This window comes from Pseudopodoces humilis, chromosome 15, assembly GCF_049639895.1.
Source record: "Pseudopodoces humilis isolate 2021_Gansu_Grassland_sample_001 chromosome 15, ASM4963989v1, whole genome shotgun sequence".
NCBI classification, from domain to species: Eukaryota; Metazoa; Chordata; class Aves; order Passeriformes; family Paridae; genus Pseudopodoces; species Pseudopodoces humilis.
The window spans coordinates 10,267,850-10,289,907 of NC_142214.1; the positions used below are offsets into that span (position 1 = coordinate 10,267,850).

The 22,058-nt window shown below is 37.4% G+C and overlaps 1 protein-coding gene across 6 annotated transcripts in view; it reads right to left on the reverse strand.

Annotated features, from left to right (window-relative positions):
- The window catches only part of TENM1 (teneurin transmembrane protein 1), a 313,634-nt gene that overhangs the window by 130,197 nt on the left and 161,379 nt on the right, over positions 1-22,058 (reverse strand). For all 6 annotated transcript variants that reach the window (XM_014258759.2, XM_088062503.1, XM_088062504.1 and 3 more), the window contains 2 exons: positions 14,840-15,078; positions 4,441-4,593 (listed from right to left, as the gene is read on the reverse strand). In XM_014258759.2, coding sequence (XP_014114234.1) covers positions 4,441-4,593; positions 14,840-15,078 — 392 coding nt within the window. The remainder of the gene's footprint in view (positions 1-4,440; positions 4,594-14,839; positions 15,079-22,058) is intronic.

Consider the following 22,058-nt stretch of genomic DNA (forward strand, 5'->3'; position numbering starts at 1 on the left):
TAACTTCACACATGGGTGAGAGAGCACTGAAACAGAAAGGGAAACGGAATGCATAAGGAAGACTTTGCCAAACTAAATTGGAGCTGGCTTACTTTGCTGGCTTATATCATCATCTTTATATTTTTTACTTCCTGTCTGTGATCAGCATTGTGCCACGCTGCAAATCACAGACCCAATCCTGCTAACATTTGAGTTAATTCCGTTTAAAGGTTTCTAAGACTCTACTGACATTTCCATACTCTGAACTAGAATAAAAGCAGGATAGTGTGTGGTGTTAGAGGACAACTCAAGAGAAGATTGAATTCAGCAGCCACATCTGTTTCCTTTCATTCCATAATCACAATGAAAAATAATAAGGAGCAAAGTGACTGGAGCCTCATCTTTTACAATAAATGCATAAAAATATCCAACATAATATATGTGAAATTTTATAAATCACCCCTGAAAATTAAAACAGCAGTAGTAAAGCTTTTGCCTGAGTGTGTTAATAACAAAGACCCTCAGTGGGACCTTATATAGGCTTTAACTAGCGTAGGAAGTACTTAGCATTCTTAATGAATAGATATTTAATTTACAAGGCAGGAGCAATTCTCAAGGTACCAGATCTTCCAGCTTTACAGCAGCTTTGTGTCACCAAACCCACAGCAAGAATGAGGGGCTAACTTATAACACCTCACCACATAAATACATCTATTTTTAGAGTAGAAACTTGTAATCTAGTACTCTAAAAATACACCAGTTAGTTTGTGAGTTAAAATATTTTCAAATTGCTACTTTAACAATGTTCAAGGTGAGACTACTTCTTCCCAATTTGTTTCATGGAAAAAATCTTGAATATTGAGTTTTGAAAAGAGAATTAAACTTTCTCTGTTGTACAATGAAAGTAGATCGCTTTCCACCCCAACCCATAAAAGAGGAGAGGGGAGGGGAGGCTTATGTAAATTTAAAAACCTTCTCCCCTATTTCCAATACTCTAGAGATATTAAATATTAATGATTCTTTACAAGCAATTACCCTGGGTTAAGTAAAACACTATGGTACTTTTTGATGGTATTGACACATGGTAATTAATATGATTCAATTACAGGACAGTAAAGCACTAAATAAAAAGTCAAGGATACAGTATAATTTTTGGAGTTAAAGACATTATTGGTCACTGTTCAAGGTCTTTAGCATGCAGTAACTACTTCTTGTATTTTTGAGTAAGAAGGTCTGTTTCCTTGTTGAAAAGAAAAAGTGTTATGTCTTCAGCCTGGGTGAATTCTCCCTAATTGATGTTATCAAATTATGCTGAATATCAAATTAGTGTTGTGACGTACCTCGGGAATTTTGCCACATTTAGCTGAAAATACCTTTGCTTTAGCAATAATTAAATATAAACATAAAAAAACCCCCAGATGGAGTTAGATGTATATATATCTCATCCCTTGGGAGAGAACTGCATGATGCTGTTCACAATGCTAACCAGAAAATACACATGCTATCTACTCCTGCTGACAGTATGCAGTTGCAGAATCTCTACCTTTCAAATGCTAATTTTTCAAACAACCACAGAGCATGGAAATGCTGTTGTAGGAGTCACATCTGAAATGCATATTTTCATATTCACTGAGTCACTCTGCTTTCTTTACAGAAAAATAATTTAGCTTTGTTTCTGTGTTTAGTTGAACTAAGCAGGTATTTGGCTATACAAAAAAGGCATCTGAAAACACACTCCTCACAGACTATCCTTGTGTACTTCCTTGCTCATTCTTGAAAAAGTCCAAAATAAGCTTTTAAAATTACAGTGCTGCAATACAATTCTGCTCTTGTTGTAAAAACCTTTTTTGTATAACAAAGTATCATTTAATTATCTATATTCAATTCCTTGTACAGCTCCCAATCTTGCCAGCTAGGGTATTAATTCTCTGCTATGCTTTCTAAGCACAGTTTCGTTAGAAGTCTGAAACAGAAGATAGATTCCTAATCACAGGTTTCTCTTGGTTTCAAGAAAGAAAAACTCTGAACAGCATGGTGCCAATGACCTCCACAAAAATATACTCATATGCTTATTATTACTGATCCTGAAACAATCAATTTCCTTGTACTCTCCTGGTAAATACTGGCATCAATAGGATATCTGACTTTTTAATCACATTACTACATATTAAAATGTTAACTCATAGCTGTGGGTCAGTGTGTTACATAAAGCAAAGAAATCTCCTGAAATTTCCTAAAGAAATCTGACTTGCTGGCTTATAAACCTAATTTTCATTAAAATATTAGTTTAAAATATATGCTCTCAAAGTCTGGAAAAGCATTCTGTGCTGCTGCATTGAGTTGAGAAAATGTGAGGTGGTCACAGTATCTGACAGCAGTTATTTATCCATGTGAAATTACATCAGAGGCTTCAAGTCTACAGGCAAAGCATCAACCTTCTGTGGTATCCTGCTGTAAGGAAAGGAGTTGCCTGTTTCCAAGTGCTCCTTTTCATCACTTCTAGATGGAGAATTTGTTACGAGGACTGGGAATAAAATTAATGATATATATTAAAAGTGATGGAAAGAAAGAAAATGAGAAAAGAGCAGCCAGAATCACACCATGCATGTACTAATTCCACATGATTTTTCTTCTGTTTTCCCAAGTGTATACTCCTTGCTATCTTAAACTCTGGATTACACATTACCCCCACAAGGTGAAAGGGGACAAGTGAGAGAACAGTGTCAGTCTCTTTATGACTGACCTCTGAAACTGCTGGATAAGCCCTCAGTGAAATGGCTTTGCTATCACAGGACTCTGTTCTTTAGTGTTGGGGGGAGTTGGTGGCTAAAAACTGGGATTTTCAGGGGTGAGGCAGGTGGTTTGCATTTTTACCTACTACACTCAGTCTTACTGACTTGCATATTCTTTTCTCTGTTTCCAACCATCTAATTTTTTAAGATTTTTGATATTTAGGATGTTTTTTCTATACATCCTTCTTTGGAAGCCAAATGCATTGGAAAAGCTTTCATTAAATCTGTAATAGATTGGCAAAATGATTTAATGCAGTTGAAAACAACTGTTTGAGATTTTCCATGGTGCACCAGGACAAAAATACAAAAGTGTATAAAACATTTTCTGCAACTCACTACAAATCCACTCTAAGGGATGAAATGGAAAACAACATCGTCTCCTTACATGTATTTCTATTGTTCATTTATCTCATATGATCTCTGTCCAGTTGTGCCACACTGATTTGCAAGATTATTGATGTGCAGTACAATCTTCTTCCTGGAGGGACTGGTGTAACATGTTCTGCTTTGTTGCCTATTTTCAGCCATGGATCTTACTCAGAACACACAAAATCAGATCCCTGCTCTGCTCTAAAATTTGAAATCACTGGAAGTCTCTGATCACTGCAGAGCTACCAGTACAATTTTACTTTTCTCTTAACAATTGGAAAGATTAGGTTTCATATTCCACTCCCATCCACTTTGATCTGATTCATCCACTTTTTCTGAGTACCATAAAAAGAAATGGGAAGGCCATCTGCTTTTTATGGTCAGAAAGCATTGTCACGATGGTCGATGGGAAGCATGGGCCAGAGCCTGCCACTAGTACTGGAGCAGGTGATCTAACAACATTGAATGACAGGACTTAAGAGGAAGGAATTGCACATCTCAAACAGTTTCTTTTCTCTGCTTCACACCCTCGCTGCACGGTCCACTCCTTTCCTATCCTAGCTCTGGCACCTCAAGAGGTCTGGTTCAGCCACTTCCTTGGCAGAAGATGATTTGCATTCTTTAACAAAGCCATTTTCTGCTGCCATGAAGGACTGACGTGGCCAGGTTGTGCAGGAGACAATCCCTGCAGTGGGCACAGGGACACAGCAAGCTGCACAGGGAGGTGGGAGGGCAGAGCAGGGCTGTGCCCCTGGTAGCAGGGAGCTGCCAGACTGGCTCAGGCATTTTGTGAAGCTGTGGTAGATTCCTGGGAACTGATTCACTGTGACTGGGTCAGCTGGGATGTGACAGGACCCTGTACTTTAGCTAACGCCTTCAAGAATTAGACGCCTTGAAAAGCATTAGAATTTCTACTCTTCTGCACATTCTGACCTGTCAATACAAAGAGGTTCCCTTTGCCTGAGACTGACTTTGGTCTGCAAGACAGGCACAGCATCATGCCCTCTGCACAAGAGGGAACAAGGCAAATATGGTCTCCCTTGTCTTAGGACAGAAGCCAAACACTCTCATCTCTTCCCTCACTGTGCTACTGAACCTTCTTTTCTAATGGGCCGGTTGCTAATTTCAGTGAGAGTTCTGCTAAAGGAACCTATCTGGTTATGGGTTTTCATACCTGCTCTAAAATTATAGTAAAGAAGAACCTGAACTCAAAATACTGTCAAAATGTAGAAAATGAAGGATGTGAACAGCAGTAATGTTTAACTATTCATTATCCGTCTGGCTTCTCATTTACACGTACCTTTTTTTTCCGTTTTATCCGAAGCTTTTCCACCGATTGGTGAGTAAGTAGTATCCATGGATTCTATTCCTTTATTTCCTTTGCTAACTCCATTTTCATACAGCTGCCCTTCCACAGGCTGTAGTTGCCAGGTTAAACCAAACAAGTGTACTGCTGCAAAAAAATGATGACCAATTAATTGATGTCTAAACTATAGCAACTTCAGTGAGACTATGAAAGAACGCTACGACCCAGTTTCTGCGAAGTCAAGTATTACTTTATTCTGCTAGTAATAAATCAGAATTTCAAGGGGGCTAATGAGCAATTTACCATTTTGCCTTAAAACTCAATGTTTAATTAGTTTCCATACTTTCTTCTGGAGCTCAGCCAGGTTAGGGTGATGAATTTCTGCAGCAATTAATGGAATTACTTGCAATTAAAAGGATAACAGTTGAATAAATTCAATATTGTGTTACAGATTCTAATGCTATATCAGTGTTGTCCCTCAGCTCTTGACTGCCAAAAATCTTGGAATTTGTTGACAAAAGCAATGAGACCAACTAAAATTTCTCACCTTTCCAATCCAGTTTGAAGTGAAATTGTGCCCACTGCACTCTGAAACCCTTTCATTTAGCTTAAACATTAGCAAAAACATTGACTCGAGACTTACTCTAGAACTGCACTGCAGATAAAAAGATCACCCTACATCTAAAATATATGCAATTATTTTATAACACAAATTAACAGGAATAGAATTGTTACTTATGTATGTACAAGGAAAACTACTAAATAATCCTTTCAAGAACTTATAAACTATCTTTATTGCCATACACAGGGGCTGCCTACTCTCCTTCGCCTGCAGAGCCATTCATGTTTTCTGCTTTCCCTTGTTTTTGATCTGAGGCCTTGAAGGATGACTGGAGAAAGAGAGTAACAGTGGATCTCATTTTAGTATAACATGATAGTACTGCACTAGTCTAGACAATTACCTAGAAGGGCAATTCAATTACTGAGAAGGGCAAATTGTTTCAAGGAAGAGGTTGCCTTAGCATTGAAGTAACTCAGCAGGGAGGACTGATAACCCACTAAAATATGGATTCAGGATGACCTCCACTGAGGACCTGAAATTGTCACATAGAGAGCAAAACCTGAGCAGCAGCTCTTTAGCCACATGCAGCAATTTGCTCTGAGTAGGATCTGCTCACAGTAGGAGCCGAAAATGCAATATATTTGCTCTTCCTGAACCATGTAAGAACCTCAGAGACTCCCAGGAGAAATAAATGTGATCTAGAATGGGTCTTGCATAAAGAAAGTACATGGTTTTATTCTGCAGTTGTAAATATTTCAAGGAAAATATTTCACTACAACCAGGAATCTTGAAGTCCATTTCCCATGTGTTTGGTCACAGGTCTCCCTTGCATGCTGAAAAGTTAAATTATAAACATTCAACAAAATCCCAAGCCTTGAATGGATTCCTGTCAAGAGCTTAGAGAAACTAACACAAGAATGCAAAGCTGCCTATCTAGTCATTAATTCCAGATCTGTGCACTCCAGGGTCACCAAACTACAGATACAAATCAAGAAAATGAGAGCATTACTACTGAATTAGTGAGGTGACAGTATTTGTGAGAAATTTACTGCATCTCAAACCACTGACTCACCATCAGATCTGGACTCTGGAGACAGGGCAGTGCATACCAACCCCCCAGAAGAGGTATTAGAAGTGTACTTGTAAGCTTTCTAGTGTCACTGGTGAGATCTCAAGCCTGGATTGTTTCATATTCTGTGGTCTAGAAATCATCAAGGGACCATGACAATACTTTGAAAAGGGTCCTTCAAGTCAGATCACATAGAGTTAAGGTCAAAGTTCTGAGATTCTTAAAGTGAGACCGATCACTGCCATGTACAACAAAAAGCAGCCTTGACATCTCTAGATAAGTGCTCTTGCTCCTGGCTTGAGCTTCTGCACATTATTATTATTTAGAGAGTTATTAACAACAAAAGGGAACACAGTTCAATGAGACTGATAGTTAATGAATGTACATTTCATTTATACTAATCCAAAGAATTATATAAGCACTTGAAACAGATCACTAGAAGCAAAACACAACTGCACACATCAATAAGCTTTTAGTGGCTATGGAATCCTGAATATAATATAGTTGCTTTCTTACCCTATTCCCATTTTTGCTATTATTCATTTCCTAGGACAGCATTTGCACATGCTGCAGAGGGTATGTCACGAAGCCAGGGCTGAATGTGTGCTGCACCTTTTCCTTGGTGCACGCCTTTGCCACATTGCACATTCTGTGCATGTTATCATCAAATTCACACCAATTCCAATCCTTTACTGGCTTTGTCTTCCTTCAGGCTGGGGAAGTGCTGTTGTTTTTATAGCTCGTGCCAAAGCTTGGCAAGCTGCAAAACTAACTGTATCAATGTTTGACAGTCAGCTTCCTCCTTGGAAACACCAACTGCGTTGCAGAGAGGGGGGTCTCTGCCAGGCTCGGATGTCTCATCCCTGGGAGGTGACATGGGGCACTGGACTTGTGCTAAACAATGGGCACAACTGAGGGCAGGACAGCAAAGCACATGGCTGTGAAAATAAGATCTACATGAACTGATCTGAACGACTTCGAACGCTGCTGAAATCCAGTCACCTTGCAATCTTAAAATCACTCCAGTTTTTATTACATTAATTATAACTATTGAGAAATTACCTTCAGATCCAGGTGTCACTGAGACTAGCCAGACCACAAGCACCAGTGAAGGCATTAATTCCCAGAGATACCTTTTACAGAAGTTAACTACAGGGAATAATAGATATTTATTTAGCAGACACAGAGCCCTCCCTAACCTCTTCATTTTCTGTGATACTTTTCTTTTACCTAGGGCATACAAAATCCTACTGAGCTTTTTTCCTATGACATATGTACAGCATGTTTTAAATACACAGTTATTTCACCAAATAAGATTACATAAAACTTTCAAATCTCCATCTCTCAAATCTCCTTAGAAATAAGTAGGCATGTACTGAATTTCATTAAAAAGTTCAAAAGAACTTATTTTTTAAGTTATTTTCCCTTTGATTTTTTTCTAGTAGATTTCTGGCTTTTACAAAAAGGGCACAGAAAACGCTATGCAATTCAAGTGTGGGCCACAATGTCATTTCCCACGGCATAAATCCATTTGCAAGGTTCTCAGCTGTATTTCCCATGTGTAATGCCCAGGTGTAAGATCCTACTCCACAGAACAAATAGGAAATTATACCATCATTCTAGTACTGGGCTGGGTGAGAAGGAGGGAGTTTCATTTTCTGATGAATGTCTCTGCCCTCTCCTCAGAGCTCAACCTTCTGAAGACCTTGACTGCAGCACCCTTGAGGGCTGGCTGCTGACTAACAGTATGAAACCCACCATCAGGACTAAGGATGTAAGGATTATATGATGTTGCTCAAGTTCACATAGAACAGCCTTTGAAGTCTGATGACTATACTTACATTACAGAAGAATCAAAAGCTACTCTGGCTCTGCCTATGTGGCATTCAAAAAAAATTCTGCAATCACATACCCTGTATTTTGCATCACCTAAAATACTTCAGGTCCTAGTAGGGTGTGTAAGGTTACTGCTGTGCTGCCACAGTTTCATGCAAGACCCAAGGACTGGCAGGCAAATGGAGATGAAACAGCTTGTCAGCTGGCATGATTGCAAAATTCATACTTTTGTTAGGAGGAGCTGAGGTGAGTCAGCAGGAGCATCAGCCCCTAACTTCCATCAACTGGCCTAACCAAACCTCTCTTCTGACAGCTAAGTGCAATATTTTCCCTGCTGGGTGGAACTGCACTCTTCTGAAAAGATAATCTTTCTTGGCTTGCTTGAACATCCAGTATAATCCACTGTCAATAATCACATTATTACTTTACTTTACTTTGTGAAATCTATGAGTTGTACATTGCCATGACCAGAGTTGTACATTAATTTCACTGAGGTGATCTGGAGGCAAAATTGATCTTATGGCAAAATTTGACCCTCTTTACATAATGTTAGGAGATAGGGCTTACGTGATGGATACTACCATACCTATATTTCATTTATATTTTATTAGATAGCCCTTTTGAACTCAAAGTTTCTGATAAAATTCTAACACAAAAGTAGACAAATATTTTTTTATTTTTTTTTAAAAATTCATTATGGATGTTATGGCAGAAGCTAAATTTGGAGGAGTCTGTAGTCAATGTATTTGAAGAGACTGGAGGATGCCATAGGATTATGATGGACGTAAATTTTTTCCTCAGCCACCCTGCCCTGGCCAGGCCACACAGTGGAGCTATGCAGGGTAATTTTAAATGACCTCCCTCTCTCCAGTACAGAACATCCTAGTAATAATACAGAGCTTTTCTTAGTTAAATTATTATGTTTCTTAGGTAAAAAAAAAAAAAATAAAAAAAAAATTAAGTATAAAACAGATCTCTTGCAGGAAAAGAAGTATTAAAGGCTGTTATGTGTGGTCGTGGGTTGGAGACAGAATCATGACTTCAGTCTGATCATCGTAAGACAAACAGCAAAGAGTTTATTACACCAGCTCTTTTTACAGGGGATTTGAATTTCCTGGATTTAGACAGCTCACTGGTCTGGGTCCTAACACTGCCCAGCTCTGTGACCAGTGAGATGTCTGCACTCAGAATCAAATGGGACTGGTTGTGATCCTTCATATGTGCTCAAATCCATCCTATCATCGCTCACCCAGGGACTTGTTTATTGAACTAGGAGAGTCAAATTTGGTTTCTTATTATGGCCAGATATATCCATCCAGCTACAGACCAGCTGTACTGTGACAAAAGGCCTACATAATCTGATCTTTCTATAAATGTCTTTCATGGAATCTCTCAGCAAAGAGATGAAAAGTGGGTGTAACTTTATGCTATGGGATTTTTCCTATTCAGAGGCATGTTTTTGTTGCTTCACTTTGCTGCCGTAAGTGAAAGCATTCAGGCCATGCTCAGAACCCATGCTTGGGTCTTTATCTCTGAAGTAACTAACCAGATCACTTATTTTGTTCAAAATTTAAACAAAACAAACTGATAATTACAGACTGACTACCTCAGCCCCCACAATTCTACCGCATACTCAAGTAAATAGCCACAAAGATACAAGCACTTTTTTCAGAACTCGCTTTGCAAACTGGATTAACCTGCCATCTGCTAGGAAGCCAATGATCTAATTTAATTTATTCTTATCTACCTTCTGTGTAAGCACAGCTTGTCAACTTTGGTGCTACATGTTTGGCAGAAAATGAATAAGAGCCTTGGCTTCAGTGCAAAAGAGACACTCAGTAGTGAGGAGACATCAAGAAAGTCCTGTGCAGTAAGTACTTATTACCTGCAAGATGAACTTCAAAGGACAAAAAATCCTGCAAATGTGAAGACCCTCGAAATTGCTGACCTCCACTAAAGGCTTCTGTTTAGCTTTCTCTGCTGTTTTACAGAATCTCAGTAGATCATCCTCCTGAAGCCCAGACTTCAGAAGAGCTTTTATAGAATGTATATCAGCAGCACTACTCTTTCTGCACTTGCTCTAAGTGTCAGAAAATTATTTGTTTCTGTAACTGCTAGCAGGTTCTGCTTATAAAACTGGATTTCACTGTGGCATGAAGCCACAGATGCAGTGTCTCAGTTCTAGTTGGGAAAAATACCTGGACACAAGAGCCAGAATCAAAGTTGTGATCCTGACCTTTAGAAGAGATGATATTCTGTAAGCTCATTTTACAAATAAAATACTATTTCATTCTGTTGTAAACAGATTGTAGAGTTTCAGACTTTTAATATTTGATTCAATCTTCAGAATATTTTAAAAAATCCATATTAAAATGGTAAATTGCTTTGATCATCTAGGGCATTTAATGAAATAAGGACTTCTTATAGACATTTTACCTCTCAGCACTCTCCTCTTTTTTAAGAAGTCTTTTCTTTATACCTAACATAATTTTATACCTGAAAATACAAATATACCCTCCTGTCCTGCAATCCTTCTAGAGGGATGATGGTTTCATTTTTCATTACCAGGTCATATTTTATACTTAGGAACAAACAAAACCTAGTCTTGGGCAACAGTAAATGCTTCTTCTCTGAATACTTAGAGATTTGTGACAGTATCAAGCTCCTCAGCAAGACCCAGCATCCAGGAGAGCAGACACCACAAGTTGGAGCTCAGAGACCCTTGATGTATCTGTCTCAGTAAGAGTTCTCCCATTAAGGAGTTCAATGGCATTTCAGGGTTATGCATATGTATCATGTTTGCATAACCCTGAAACACCTAGTGCAGTTTACTATACCATTATATTCTTCAGTGTACAGCAGTATATTTCCCCCTTGATCTGTCTCTGCATACTTCTTTTTTTGCCACTGTTATACATTGTCTAAAGCAATGTAACCAATGTTAGAAATCTATGCACTGGGATACATATGCCCTTTAAATCTGGCCTGGCCTTTCCCAATGTTGAAACCATCACTCCTCTCCCTTGTACGTGGAGTGAGAAATGACAGGTCACAGTGTCAGGCAGCACAGAGGCTTTAATTTCCTTACCCTTCATGTGAATATAATTTAAGACCCAACACCCACCTCCAGTGCCTACTCATAAATAGTGATAATATCATGAAGGATAGGGACGACTTCATATTCATACTTGAGAATTCATTTGTATATAAAATAGTCGTTTCATAGTCAGGGATGGTTAAATCCAAGAACATGAGATGCAATTTTCAGAGACACTGAACATTTGCATCACCTGCTGAAATCAATAGGAACAGTAGGAGTTTGGCACCTTTGATCAATAGGACCAGTGATTTGCAAGTCCAAATCAGCTATTGATAAAATGGTGAAGTATCATGGAAGAAAAATCCTACTCACAAATGGGCTAAAAATAACTATTAAATGAGCAGCCACAGCATCCATTGTATTGGGCTTAAAGGAAATAATGTGGTGCTGCATAAAAACAAAAGAAATACTATATGTCTTATTCTAGCTCTTGTATTTGCCTAATTTACTCTTTAATTTTTTGGTAAGACTCTCAGGCAGACCAGCAACTGCTGGTGAAGCTGCTGCAGCCCCTCATGCATTGGTGAGAGGCACCAACGTCCCCTCCGAGGTGTGTCCCAACTGCTCACCTGCCTCACTGCCCACTTTGTGGGCAAATTCAACACCTGTGCCCCAGATTTACATGATTGATATTTCTCAACACTGAGGAAACCAGGAAATTAAAAATAAAAGCATGTAGGATTTAATTCCCTAAGAAAATAATTCAACGCATTTACAATTACACCTCCATCAGTCTGAAGACCAAACATGCACTTTATGAAATAAGGTTTTTTTGGAGTAACTACTTCGACTTTAAAACCTATTCACAAAAAATTACTCCTGTTGAAGTGAAAATATGTGTTCTTGATAAACTGAAGATTTTTAACAAATCTGCTGTTAAACAACCACCAACAGCGTTCTATAATTTCCTTACTGTCCACATAATAGTCAAATTTATTTCAGAAAGGCCAAACAGTAAACACAGTGATTATAGGCCAAAAGAGGATTAATGGAGAAATAGTATTTCTTTTTAACTGAGTAGTAGTTCAAAGGAGACAAAATATAGAAGAATTACATGTTTTTATGTAAAAGCTTTGCTATCGAGTCTTACTGATAAGAGGGAAAGGCTGAAAAATAAAAGAACAAAAACATTTTGCTAGTTTACCTTTTGACTGAAAAGGAATCATAGCTTAGAGCACTCTGGAACAGGTCTCAGTACATTGCAAATACAAGAGCCACTTGTAAGTTTTGATCTGGAATAAGCTTCACATCTCTACAACTTTGGAGATATTCTGACTTGAGGCTGAGACTTGGGCATTTTTTAAAAAGGAATATGCATTAAATGGCAGTGAAAGTCAAGCATTAAATGGCAGTGAAAAAATACTTGAAAAAGAACCTTTAGGTTCTTAGAATAGGAAAATAAAAAGATTGATGTTAAATTTTGATCAGCACTCAGTTGGCCTGAAATTGTAGTTCATGGTAAATTAATGCCGGCTATGTTAAAAAATACACTGATGAAAACAATTTTGCCTTTTAAAAGTCTCCTTTACTTTTCCAGTAGCAACTGTTGAGCTGATCACAGGTTAAGTTTGATCCTGAAATTAAGTTTTGTTTTAAAATGTGGGCCCATGTCTGTAGTGATTGCTCAGACACAACTTCCTCTGACTTAAAGAAAACCTGATGGAGTGAGGGATCTGAATCATGGTGAACAAAGAGAAAACACTTGGGGGAGTGAATTTTAACTTCAGTGTTACATACAGTCTGAATTTCCATATTCAACTACTCATTTAAAACATGCACATTTAATTTTCTGATGTGAAAAGATATGCAAATATGCAAGCCTACAGAGCCAGTGAACTCTGGAAACAGTTTATATGCTATGATTCAAACCTAGCAAAAGCAAAAGAGCTAAGGTATCTGAGTCATAAGAAGACACCATAAACTTATGTAAATATTTAACCAGCCAGAGATGGGCAGAAGGAATATTCACTTGGAATAAGCTAACTAATGTTACCTGAATCTGCAGGAAAGCTTATGCAACTCAAAAACTTCTGGGGAAAACAAGAGCAAATAATGGCATCCTGAAAATTTTTCTGAATTAGAACTTCTGGTTCAAAAATTTATATTTTTTCCATAGAAAACACTAATAGAAATAGTAATAATTCATAAAATGCTAAGACATCTCCATTTTACCTGCTTCTGCCTAACTAAAGAAAACATGCTACACCCTTGTGTTACCAAGATACGACAGACACATCTACAGGAGAGTCACACAGAACTGTTTAATTCATGGTGACAAGGAGTGCTTCCAGCCTTCTCAGGCTGATGACATATAGCAGTATATCCCTAGAAAGTTACAGAAATTTCAGTGGCAGACTGAAATCTAAACAGGGATGAAAGAGGCAGCGCATCATCCAGATAAAATCTAAATGGTGTGGGCGGGATAAAATGTGTAGCAAACAGATGAGGCTGCAAAAATGATACAGCCAGTCCTAACCGAGGGCATATGCTCACCAGCTGTTATGTAAATCTGCAATTAATGGAGCTTACAAGATCCTCAGGTGCTTTCAAATCATCATGCACCAGAAATGCTCAAATCTGCTTTCCCATATGCATTAGGTGAGGATATTAGCAAAAAATCCCTCCTTATGAGCATCTTGCTGACAATAGCCAAAACTTTGTCACTATGGGGCCAAAGAAAACCTCAGTGGGAAACAAGAAATTATTGAAATTTTAATAATTTTCACTATAGATAGGTTTATTAAGAGAGTATAAAAAATCAGTGGCCATGTATCTGTTTGGAGGTATCTGTACTTGTATCTCTGTCAAGTTTTCCCAGGTATGAACTGCACTCTTTCAGACAAACCTGGAATTATTCCTATTCAAGCTATAGAGCATCAGGAATACTCTGGCTCCTGCCACCTGTGAACTGCCATCTAAAACAACAGTCTAAGAGTGTGTGTGAGACAGCAAAAACTAATTTTATTTCCCTATGTTTACAGAAGCTACAGTCACATTCTTAAATTCCACACACAAAATGTTCTTTAATATTTTAAATTCAGATTGAAAACCCAATGCAATAACTAAAGTTCAGGCTAAATGTTATGTAAGAAATCACAGAAAATTGCTCTCCTGTATGTATGGTTGCAACCACATTGACTTCAAGCCACCTCCAATACACCTGTCCTCCAAAAAAAAACCCCAACAAGCCCCAAACCTGAGGAAGCCCTTTCCAGCTACTCTGATAAACCTGTCCAATGTATTCTGCTAACAAAATGGCAAAGTTGGTACTATGTAACCCATTTTGTAAACATAAATTCAATAAAGGGGTAACAAAATCTTAGACAACGTTATAAAATTATTTTTAGAGCTAGTTGTCATTCTAGCAAATGATATAACAACTAGGAGGAAAATTGTGTAAGATTTAAATGGTGATGACACTTAAGAAATTAATTAAGGGTAGCAAGGCAAAACACAATTAAACATTACTAGTACTTCCCAATAATTCTTTAAGAGCAACAATGTTGTAAGGCATAATATGAAAATCAAATGTTTAAGAAAATATCACAGCAATTAAAATCAGTAGGAGTCCTTGGCTAGTATAAACATGTAATCTTGAATAAAATTCTATTCTCTGTTAGGCAGCATCAAGGTTAACAGAGTAGAAAGTTAATGTGAATACTATGTTCAACCTTTAGCCAATCCAGTGTTTCGTCTGCCAGTATTTAAAAAGCACAAATGGCAAGTATTATTAGTAAAACATGATTTGTGTTAGTGCAAAGCAAGCAAGATGACAGAGCAGAGGAGGTAAAAGAATAATTCAGCAGAGGAAAGGATCAGGGCTTACCAATGACATAGGCGAGCAACAGTGCCAGGGTCACTGTGATAGCAGTGGCACTCAGAGCTGTGCACTTCCAGTTGCAACACCTGTAAGGTTTGTTAAAAGTGAAGGCAGGTCTGGAAAAGGTACTTCTAGGAAGAGGCCTAGGAGGTGGAGAGTAAACAGTATTGGAAGTTAGGGGATAGTTCTGACTGGCTGCGCTGAAGATAGCTGAAGACCCAGATCCATGTTTAAACAGGAAATGCCTACAAAGAGAAGACAAAGAATGATGTTGTAAAACCACCCTGTATGTAAAAAGCAAAAGAAACTATACAGGCACCGTATAGTAAATACTGCATATAGCCACAAAAAATACCAGACAAGACAGGAAAATGTGTATTTGAATACCCTCTGCAAGTTTTTTAAAAACACCACAAGATGTCCGGCAAAGTTTTAGTGAGACAACAAAACATAACGAAATTCTCAGCTAATTTCCCCATGTTTCAGAGTACTGCTGAAGGAAGGTTGATTCTCAGTAGAGTACTGGGATCCTCCAAGATGAGCAGCCCCTGTGTGCCTTTACACAGGTGTGACAGAGACATGGGAACTGTTGCCAGCAATATCCCCTCCATCCACATCTAACTGGTATATTCACCTGGAATACTCCAAAAATGCTAAAGCTAGTGCCGCTGTGAACATATATTTCTTACCATGGAATATAGAAAATTTAAAAAAAAAAGTGACTAGTTACCTGATTTACGAGGATAATCCATTCTGAAGAAATTTAGTTACTATATAGGTGAGCACAATTTATTTACTGTTCTTAATTGAGCTATTTTGAGAGTAGTTTTTCTTCAAATGCTTTTGCCTACTGCCGTGATTCTCAAACACGCTAAGAAAGAATTAATTTGGAGACCTATTTCAGCATACTTTGCAGGACTGATTGCCTTCAAGAAAAAATAGCAAAGACTTACATTAGCACAAAAAATAAGGTACAAAAATGTGCCTTGCAGAATAGGTTCTGGTGCAGAAGTATAGAGTAGTTTTTTATAGGAGGAAGGATGGTTTTTCAGGACTGGCAAGGGCTCTATAAGAGAATTTAGGAAAGGTTATTTAATGTTAATTAATGTGCTCAGAAATTCTGGCAAAGAGGGCTAGTTCAGGGCTGACCATACCAACCACATATTCTTTTGCAAATACAAGCTTTCTTTGATCTTTCTTGCATTTGTTTTATATAACAGAGCAAGCTTCTTCAGTGCCCTCTTTTCTGACAGATGCCCCTCTAAAACTCATGCCACAGCATGCAGCCAAAGGAGTTTGAAGCATCTTGGTGTTCCTTTGTCTCAAGATGAGAAAACAAGTGACATGGTCCAGAATCTTCCCAATGGCAAATGTGCCTTACACCCTCAGCAAGGCACAAGATGAGTTTTCAAATGCATATATGGATTAATCAATCCATGCTGGGAGAATTTCTTTGATGAATACACAGCGGGATGTACACAGGATCAAACACTCCATTGTATGAAACATGGTTATACTGTGACATTTCACTTTAAGAATATTGTAAATATGCGTTCCTGAAACGGTAATTGCTAAAATGGTGTAATGAATATGGTATTATGTATTTCCACTATAAGATTTTAAAAGAAAGGTTACAGTTTTCAAAATGCCAGATTATAGAAAATAAAAAGGTATTACAGAGAAGTTTTATCTTTTAAAGAGCCCTTTAGTTTCATAAAAAAGAAAGCAAGTGAGAATACAGGTTAGCTTGCATAGCAGTTTACAGGAGTAATAACAGGAACGTGTTATCAGGAGTCTTATGAGTAATCCACAAGAATGAAATTTGAGTATTAGTTACTTCTGCTTCATGATTATTACCCAAATGAGCTGCACTCAGACAAAACTTGACATCTGACCCTGACTGAGTACAGCATTCTGGCAGTGCATCAGGCAACACATTCCAGTTTTCCTTCCCACTGACTTCCACAGCTGTAGATGCACACATTAGAAAGATGGCATTGCTCTCCACATTGTAATGTTACCTCTGTTTTAGTTCAAAAATTATAAACTCATATGCAGTAAAACAATAAATTCAAATGAAGTAAAAGAAATGTTTACAGGACTATATAAACCTGCTTCCTTCCTATCAGGCCATGAGAGCACAGCTGGTTATTTTGGATTCAGTGCTTTGTTGTCTCACATGAAAGCTTTTGCAAGTATGGGAAGTTTTTTCTCAGTCAGCAGTTAACGAGATACACAGTCACTTAGATTTTTGGTAGGAGAAAATGTCATGGTAAAATTCCTACTGATATTCATGCAAATAGAAGTAGAATCACCACATAAAATAAGACATGTTATTAGATATAAGCATATACATATGAGAAGTATGTATGTATATATACAAACACACACATATATACACACAAGTATTACAATTATAAGAAGTCAATTGTCCTTTACATGCTTTAATTGTTCAAGACATGATGACAAAAACCTACTTATTTGATAATTTCTCATTTAATTTTTTTGGAAATTAAAGGAAAAGGGTCTGATATCGGCAGTATTGACTGTCCTTTATGGTACATAGCTCAAAGGTATCAGAGGTAAAGGGAAGGAAATGCTGAACAGAAAACTGTTATTATTAAGGCTCTAACAAGCTGCAATCAATAGCCAAAAAAAATTTCATACTCTTGCACAGGAATTTTTAACAGGAGCTTGATGATATAGCACTAGTGTGCAGAGGCACTTCTCTATTAGCAGAAGACCGTACAGAACCTGGATCCAGCTCACTCTCTTTTGGACACATGACTCCATTCACACAGAAGAGAATTTACATTGCTCTAATTTGTAATAAAACTGAGATTCTGAAGCAATGGTACACTGAAACTGGGCAACCAGTGAAATAATGCTGAGAAAATGTTTAAAAAACCCAATTGTTTACAACTTCCATTTTTGGCAGCATGTACTGAGAGCCCAAAGATATTTCTATAGTATTTGAAAAACACTTCTGGCACAAAGACCCACTTCCAAAGCCAGACTGTGACTATGTTCTCATAAACTCAGATGACTCCTCATCTCTCTGAGCACACCACAGTTCCCAAAGGATGTCAGGACATGCTAAACTGTTGCTATCAATTCTATAAAATCAGGCTCTCTTTCTAAAGAGCAAAATAATAAAAGCAGTTCAAAAGTTTAGCTGTGACTGCAGCCTGACGTGTGCTTTAATATTTTATCTTAGAGAAAAGCTAAGGCCTGTGGTGGTGGTGGCTTTTTGGTTTTGGTTTTTTTTTTTTTTGTAAAAAAAGAGAACACAAGAACACAAGAAAAATCAGAGCATTTATAAGGGTGATTGATACCACCACTCCTTCCAAGTGGAGAAAAACTAAATTTTCACAAAACATCAAAAACATCCATAAAGAAGATGATATTTCTCTTCAAAAGAGAAATATAGGATGTAATTTGTAAGGCACTTGTTGGTGAAATAAAAGTTACTTAATATTATTACACTGATAACTCCCCCACATAAATAAATATTAAAGGCTCAGAAATAACTTTACATATAGAAGAAGCTGTTGGAAAGCATTCCCTCTTGAGGTAACCACAATGTCTGTTTAGCTGTTCATCCATCTGTTCATCCTACAAATGTAGGACTTCTGAACTGTGAAACCTCTCAAGAGAAATTAAAAGAAAAAGATCATATCAGGACCAAAGCCCTCCACACGAGCAAGGAAAACAGCATCAGCCCCAGTGAGGTTCCTCTGCTACACAGAACTCTCTGCCCTCCTGCCCACCCCTGCCCAGCAGAGCACAGCCTGGGCAGTGAAGTGGAAGCACACTCCAGCTGACCAGGAGCCATGTCCCACCTGCCACTGCCACACCCAGCAAAGGGGAAGGGAAGGGATTTACTGGGAAGTTCAGCTGACACAAGGCCTGCAATCAGTCCTCTCAGTCCTGCTGATGGCAGAACCACTTCATTCTGTGGAGAAGCAGTTTCCTGTGGTTCATCCAAGTGCTCTTGTTTAACCTCATGAGGAATGGCAGATAACTCCAAGAGCAGAGTTCATACAAATGATGAATTCTTAGCTAGGAGAAGGTTAGAGAAAAGTTCATTTCTTTACATGCTTCTCCATCAGGATATTTTGTTATGTACTTTTGGCTTCTTATCTGGAACAGCAATTTAAGTTTTATAAAAGTTTGAAGCAACATCCCAATTGAAATCATGTGGCAATAACATAATACTATTACAGAAACCAGATTAACCCCACACAGAATTCTGTAATTAAATTCTGAGAAAATATTTTTATATCCCGATACTGTAGAAATGTCCCTCAACTTTGCCAAGGGCTCGGTATCCCTTCAGTAACTTTCTATGCATTAACTCTGTGCCAAGCATCTTTAGTCCCATACCTTCATTTGCTCCTGTAACAGGCTGTCCTTCCATTTCCATTAAAAATCATGAGTTTGTAAGAAGAAAAAATGAAGAACAACAGAAGACTTGAAAGGGAGCCAACAGCTAAGTCAGAAACACAAATCTTGCTATACCTTGGCCAAAAAATTAGTCTGCATTTCTCCTGGATAAACCAAGTAGGAATGCATTTGTATCTGTATATGTTTCACATTCAAGAAGTAGTTACCTGAAGCATTACAAATTGCTGCAAAACTATGTGACAGAAAAAACTAAGAAGACTTCAGTTCAATCATTTAATTTGCTCAATTTCCTTTCAACTACATTTTATAGCTGCATATAATGTATATAATTGTATATCTATACCGACATTTAAATGAAATAATTCCTTTAGATGTCAACAGAAGTGCAAAAGAAATTTTTAAGAGGCATAGCAGATGAAACTAAGAAGGATTCTGTTTTTTGGCCTAGCCAGAAAATATATAGAGATGGTAGCCAAAAGGGATTTGGAACTGATACAGTTGTCGATCTGCTTTGGCAAACACTGAAAAGAAGACTTTGTTACCTGCCCATTTTAAGTCACTTAATATTTCCTATGACAGTAGTGAGAAGCAGAAATTAGCTCTCTCCCGGTTTTCTATCCATTCTATTCTGTACTCAAAGTGAGAGGGGAAAGAATAGGACACTTCTAAATAATACATTATATATATGTATATGTGTGTATATATATAAAATACATATATTATATATATGCATTATATAATGCAATAATAAATTACATAATAATCAGAATATATTTTTTATAAATCTCCCATATGGCTCTCAACAAACTATACAGTGTAAAAAACCAAGGCAACTATTATAGATATAAAAACCAAGACACCCACTTGATCACAAAGATATACACACTATACCCTCATCTTGAAAACCAACCCAGGAAAACTATCTGAATATAAGACATGACTTATAGATAGAACTGACCTATAATTTTATAGCCTTTGTTTCACCTTCTAGCATACAAGAACTATGGGAACAAGGATGGTCATGGGTGAAGGAAGACAGAAATTGCCATGAAAACTACTTATCTAATTTATTTTAAAATTCTGATTTTCCATTTATAATCAAAATAAATTTGAACACGACCCCCTCCAATTTGTCTTTGGGAATAGAACCACTTCCCTAACATTTCCTCTTTGTGCTGGACTTGCTTTTTGAATCATTCACATAGAATTGCTTCCCTTTATTCCCTTTATTCACTCATGTTTTCTTTACATAGCATCTGAAAACTGAGCACTCTGACCCTGGGTGTGAAAGGATATAAAAGGAATCTGCATTCCTTGTTTTTTGCTCCAGTACTGAACAACAAGCCACGCTGGCTCACTTGTCTGTTGTTGCTGTAGGCAAGCTACGCCTGTTAACCAGGTGACTAAACTTTCAAGTCTGGCAGAAATCTGTGACAATAATTATATAAATATTGGACGGTGCCAAAATCAATCAAGAATAGCTTCTATAACGGAACTGTTGTCCAAAATACAACTCCTTTCTGGTTTCATCAATGAAAAAAAAAAAACCCAAAACCAAAATTATCACACTGAGGACATAAATTACTCCTGCATATACCAGTATGGGCTTTGTAACTCTGATACATTGTGACATCTCTACATTAATTTCTAAAGTGCTTTTTGTGGCTTAGAACTTTGCTGTAGCACTCCAACTCAAACAACAGCTGAGTAAAACAGCCAACACACAAACAACAAAACAGAAATTTGTGATGTAAGGAAGGAATAAGCTCATGGCTTGCTCTGTTTTTCTATCTATTTTTCCTCAACAAATGTTAAGATTATTTTGTGGAAAATATGAAAAATAGTAGTTACAATATTTATATAAATCATATAAAGTATATAATATTAGCAGAGTACTTTGAAACAATGAATCAAGAAGGATAAAAATCCCAATATTGTAATTTTATTCCCTATATTCTGTGGTTGGAAGCATGACTTAAAGAAAGGAATGAGTAACTGTAGTAGTTGACCCTCAGTTCTCTTTGCCATCAATTTCCTCCTGTGAATATTCATGCATATTCTAACTGATTTTGTTACCAGCATTTCAGTCTACTTCCAAGTACCTACATTCATGTGCATATGGTCTAATCCAAGCTGTACAGCTACTGTGACAAATAAGACAAAGTTCACCTGACAAGAGTTCTACCACATTAATGATATAAATACTATTTAGTTTTCGAAATAAGTTTTCCTAGAAATAGCTAGCCACAAATAGAAAATTTCTGGGCAGTAACATTACACAGATATATGTGATTTTTTTGAAAATCTTTGGCAATTTTTTGGAAACCTTTGGAAAAGGTAGTCCTTTTTTCAAGTTTTTGACCCCTTCTCACAGCCTAGACCCTCTTTCAAAATTTAGATTCAGTCTGTTTCTGGTTTTGTAAATGGAAACACTATTTCATAGAAAGCTAAAAGGCTGCTTGCTTATTGGTGGCCATAAAATCACAACATAGCTTTACATTCAGTTATAATTTTAGATACCATCATATTATTCAAAATAATGAGCAAGGAGTATCTGCAGCATGACTATTCAAGTTACTGTATTTAGTCGCCATAAAAACCCTCACACAAATACTATCCCATTCTTCCAGGAAAGCCCACAACAGACCTTCTCACAAAGAAAAAATGCAATAGAGTGTATGAACAATTTAAATTACCCTATTGTCCTTAGTGGCTGGATCTCAAACTACTGAAAAGCAGGACCTCAAGTGCCATTGCTGCTGACATGAAAGTTGTACTTCACTGTAGCTGACAAATGGTTATATTTTTATTTCCATAA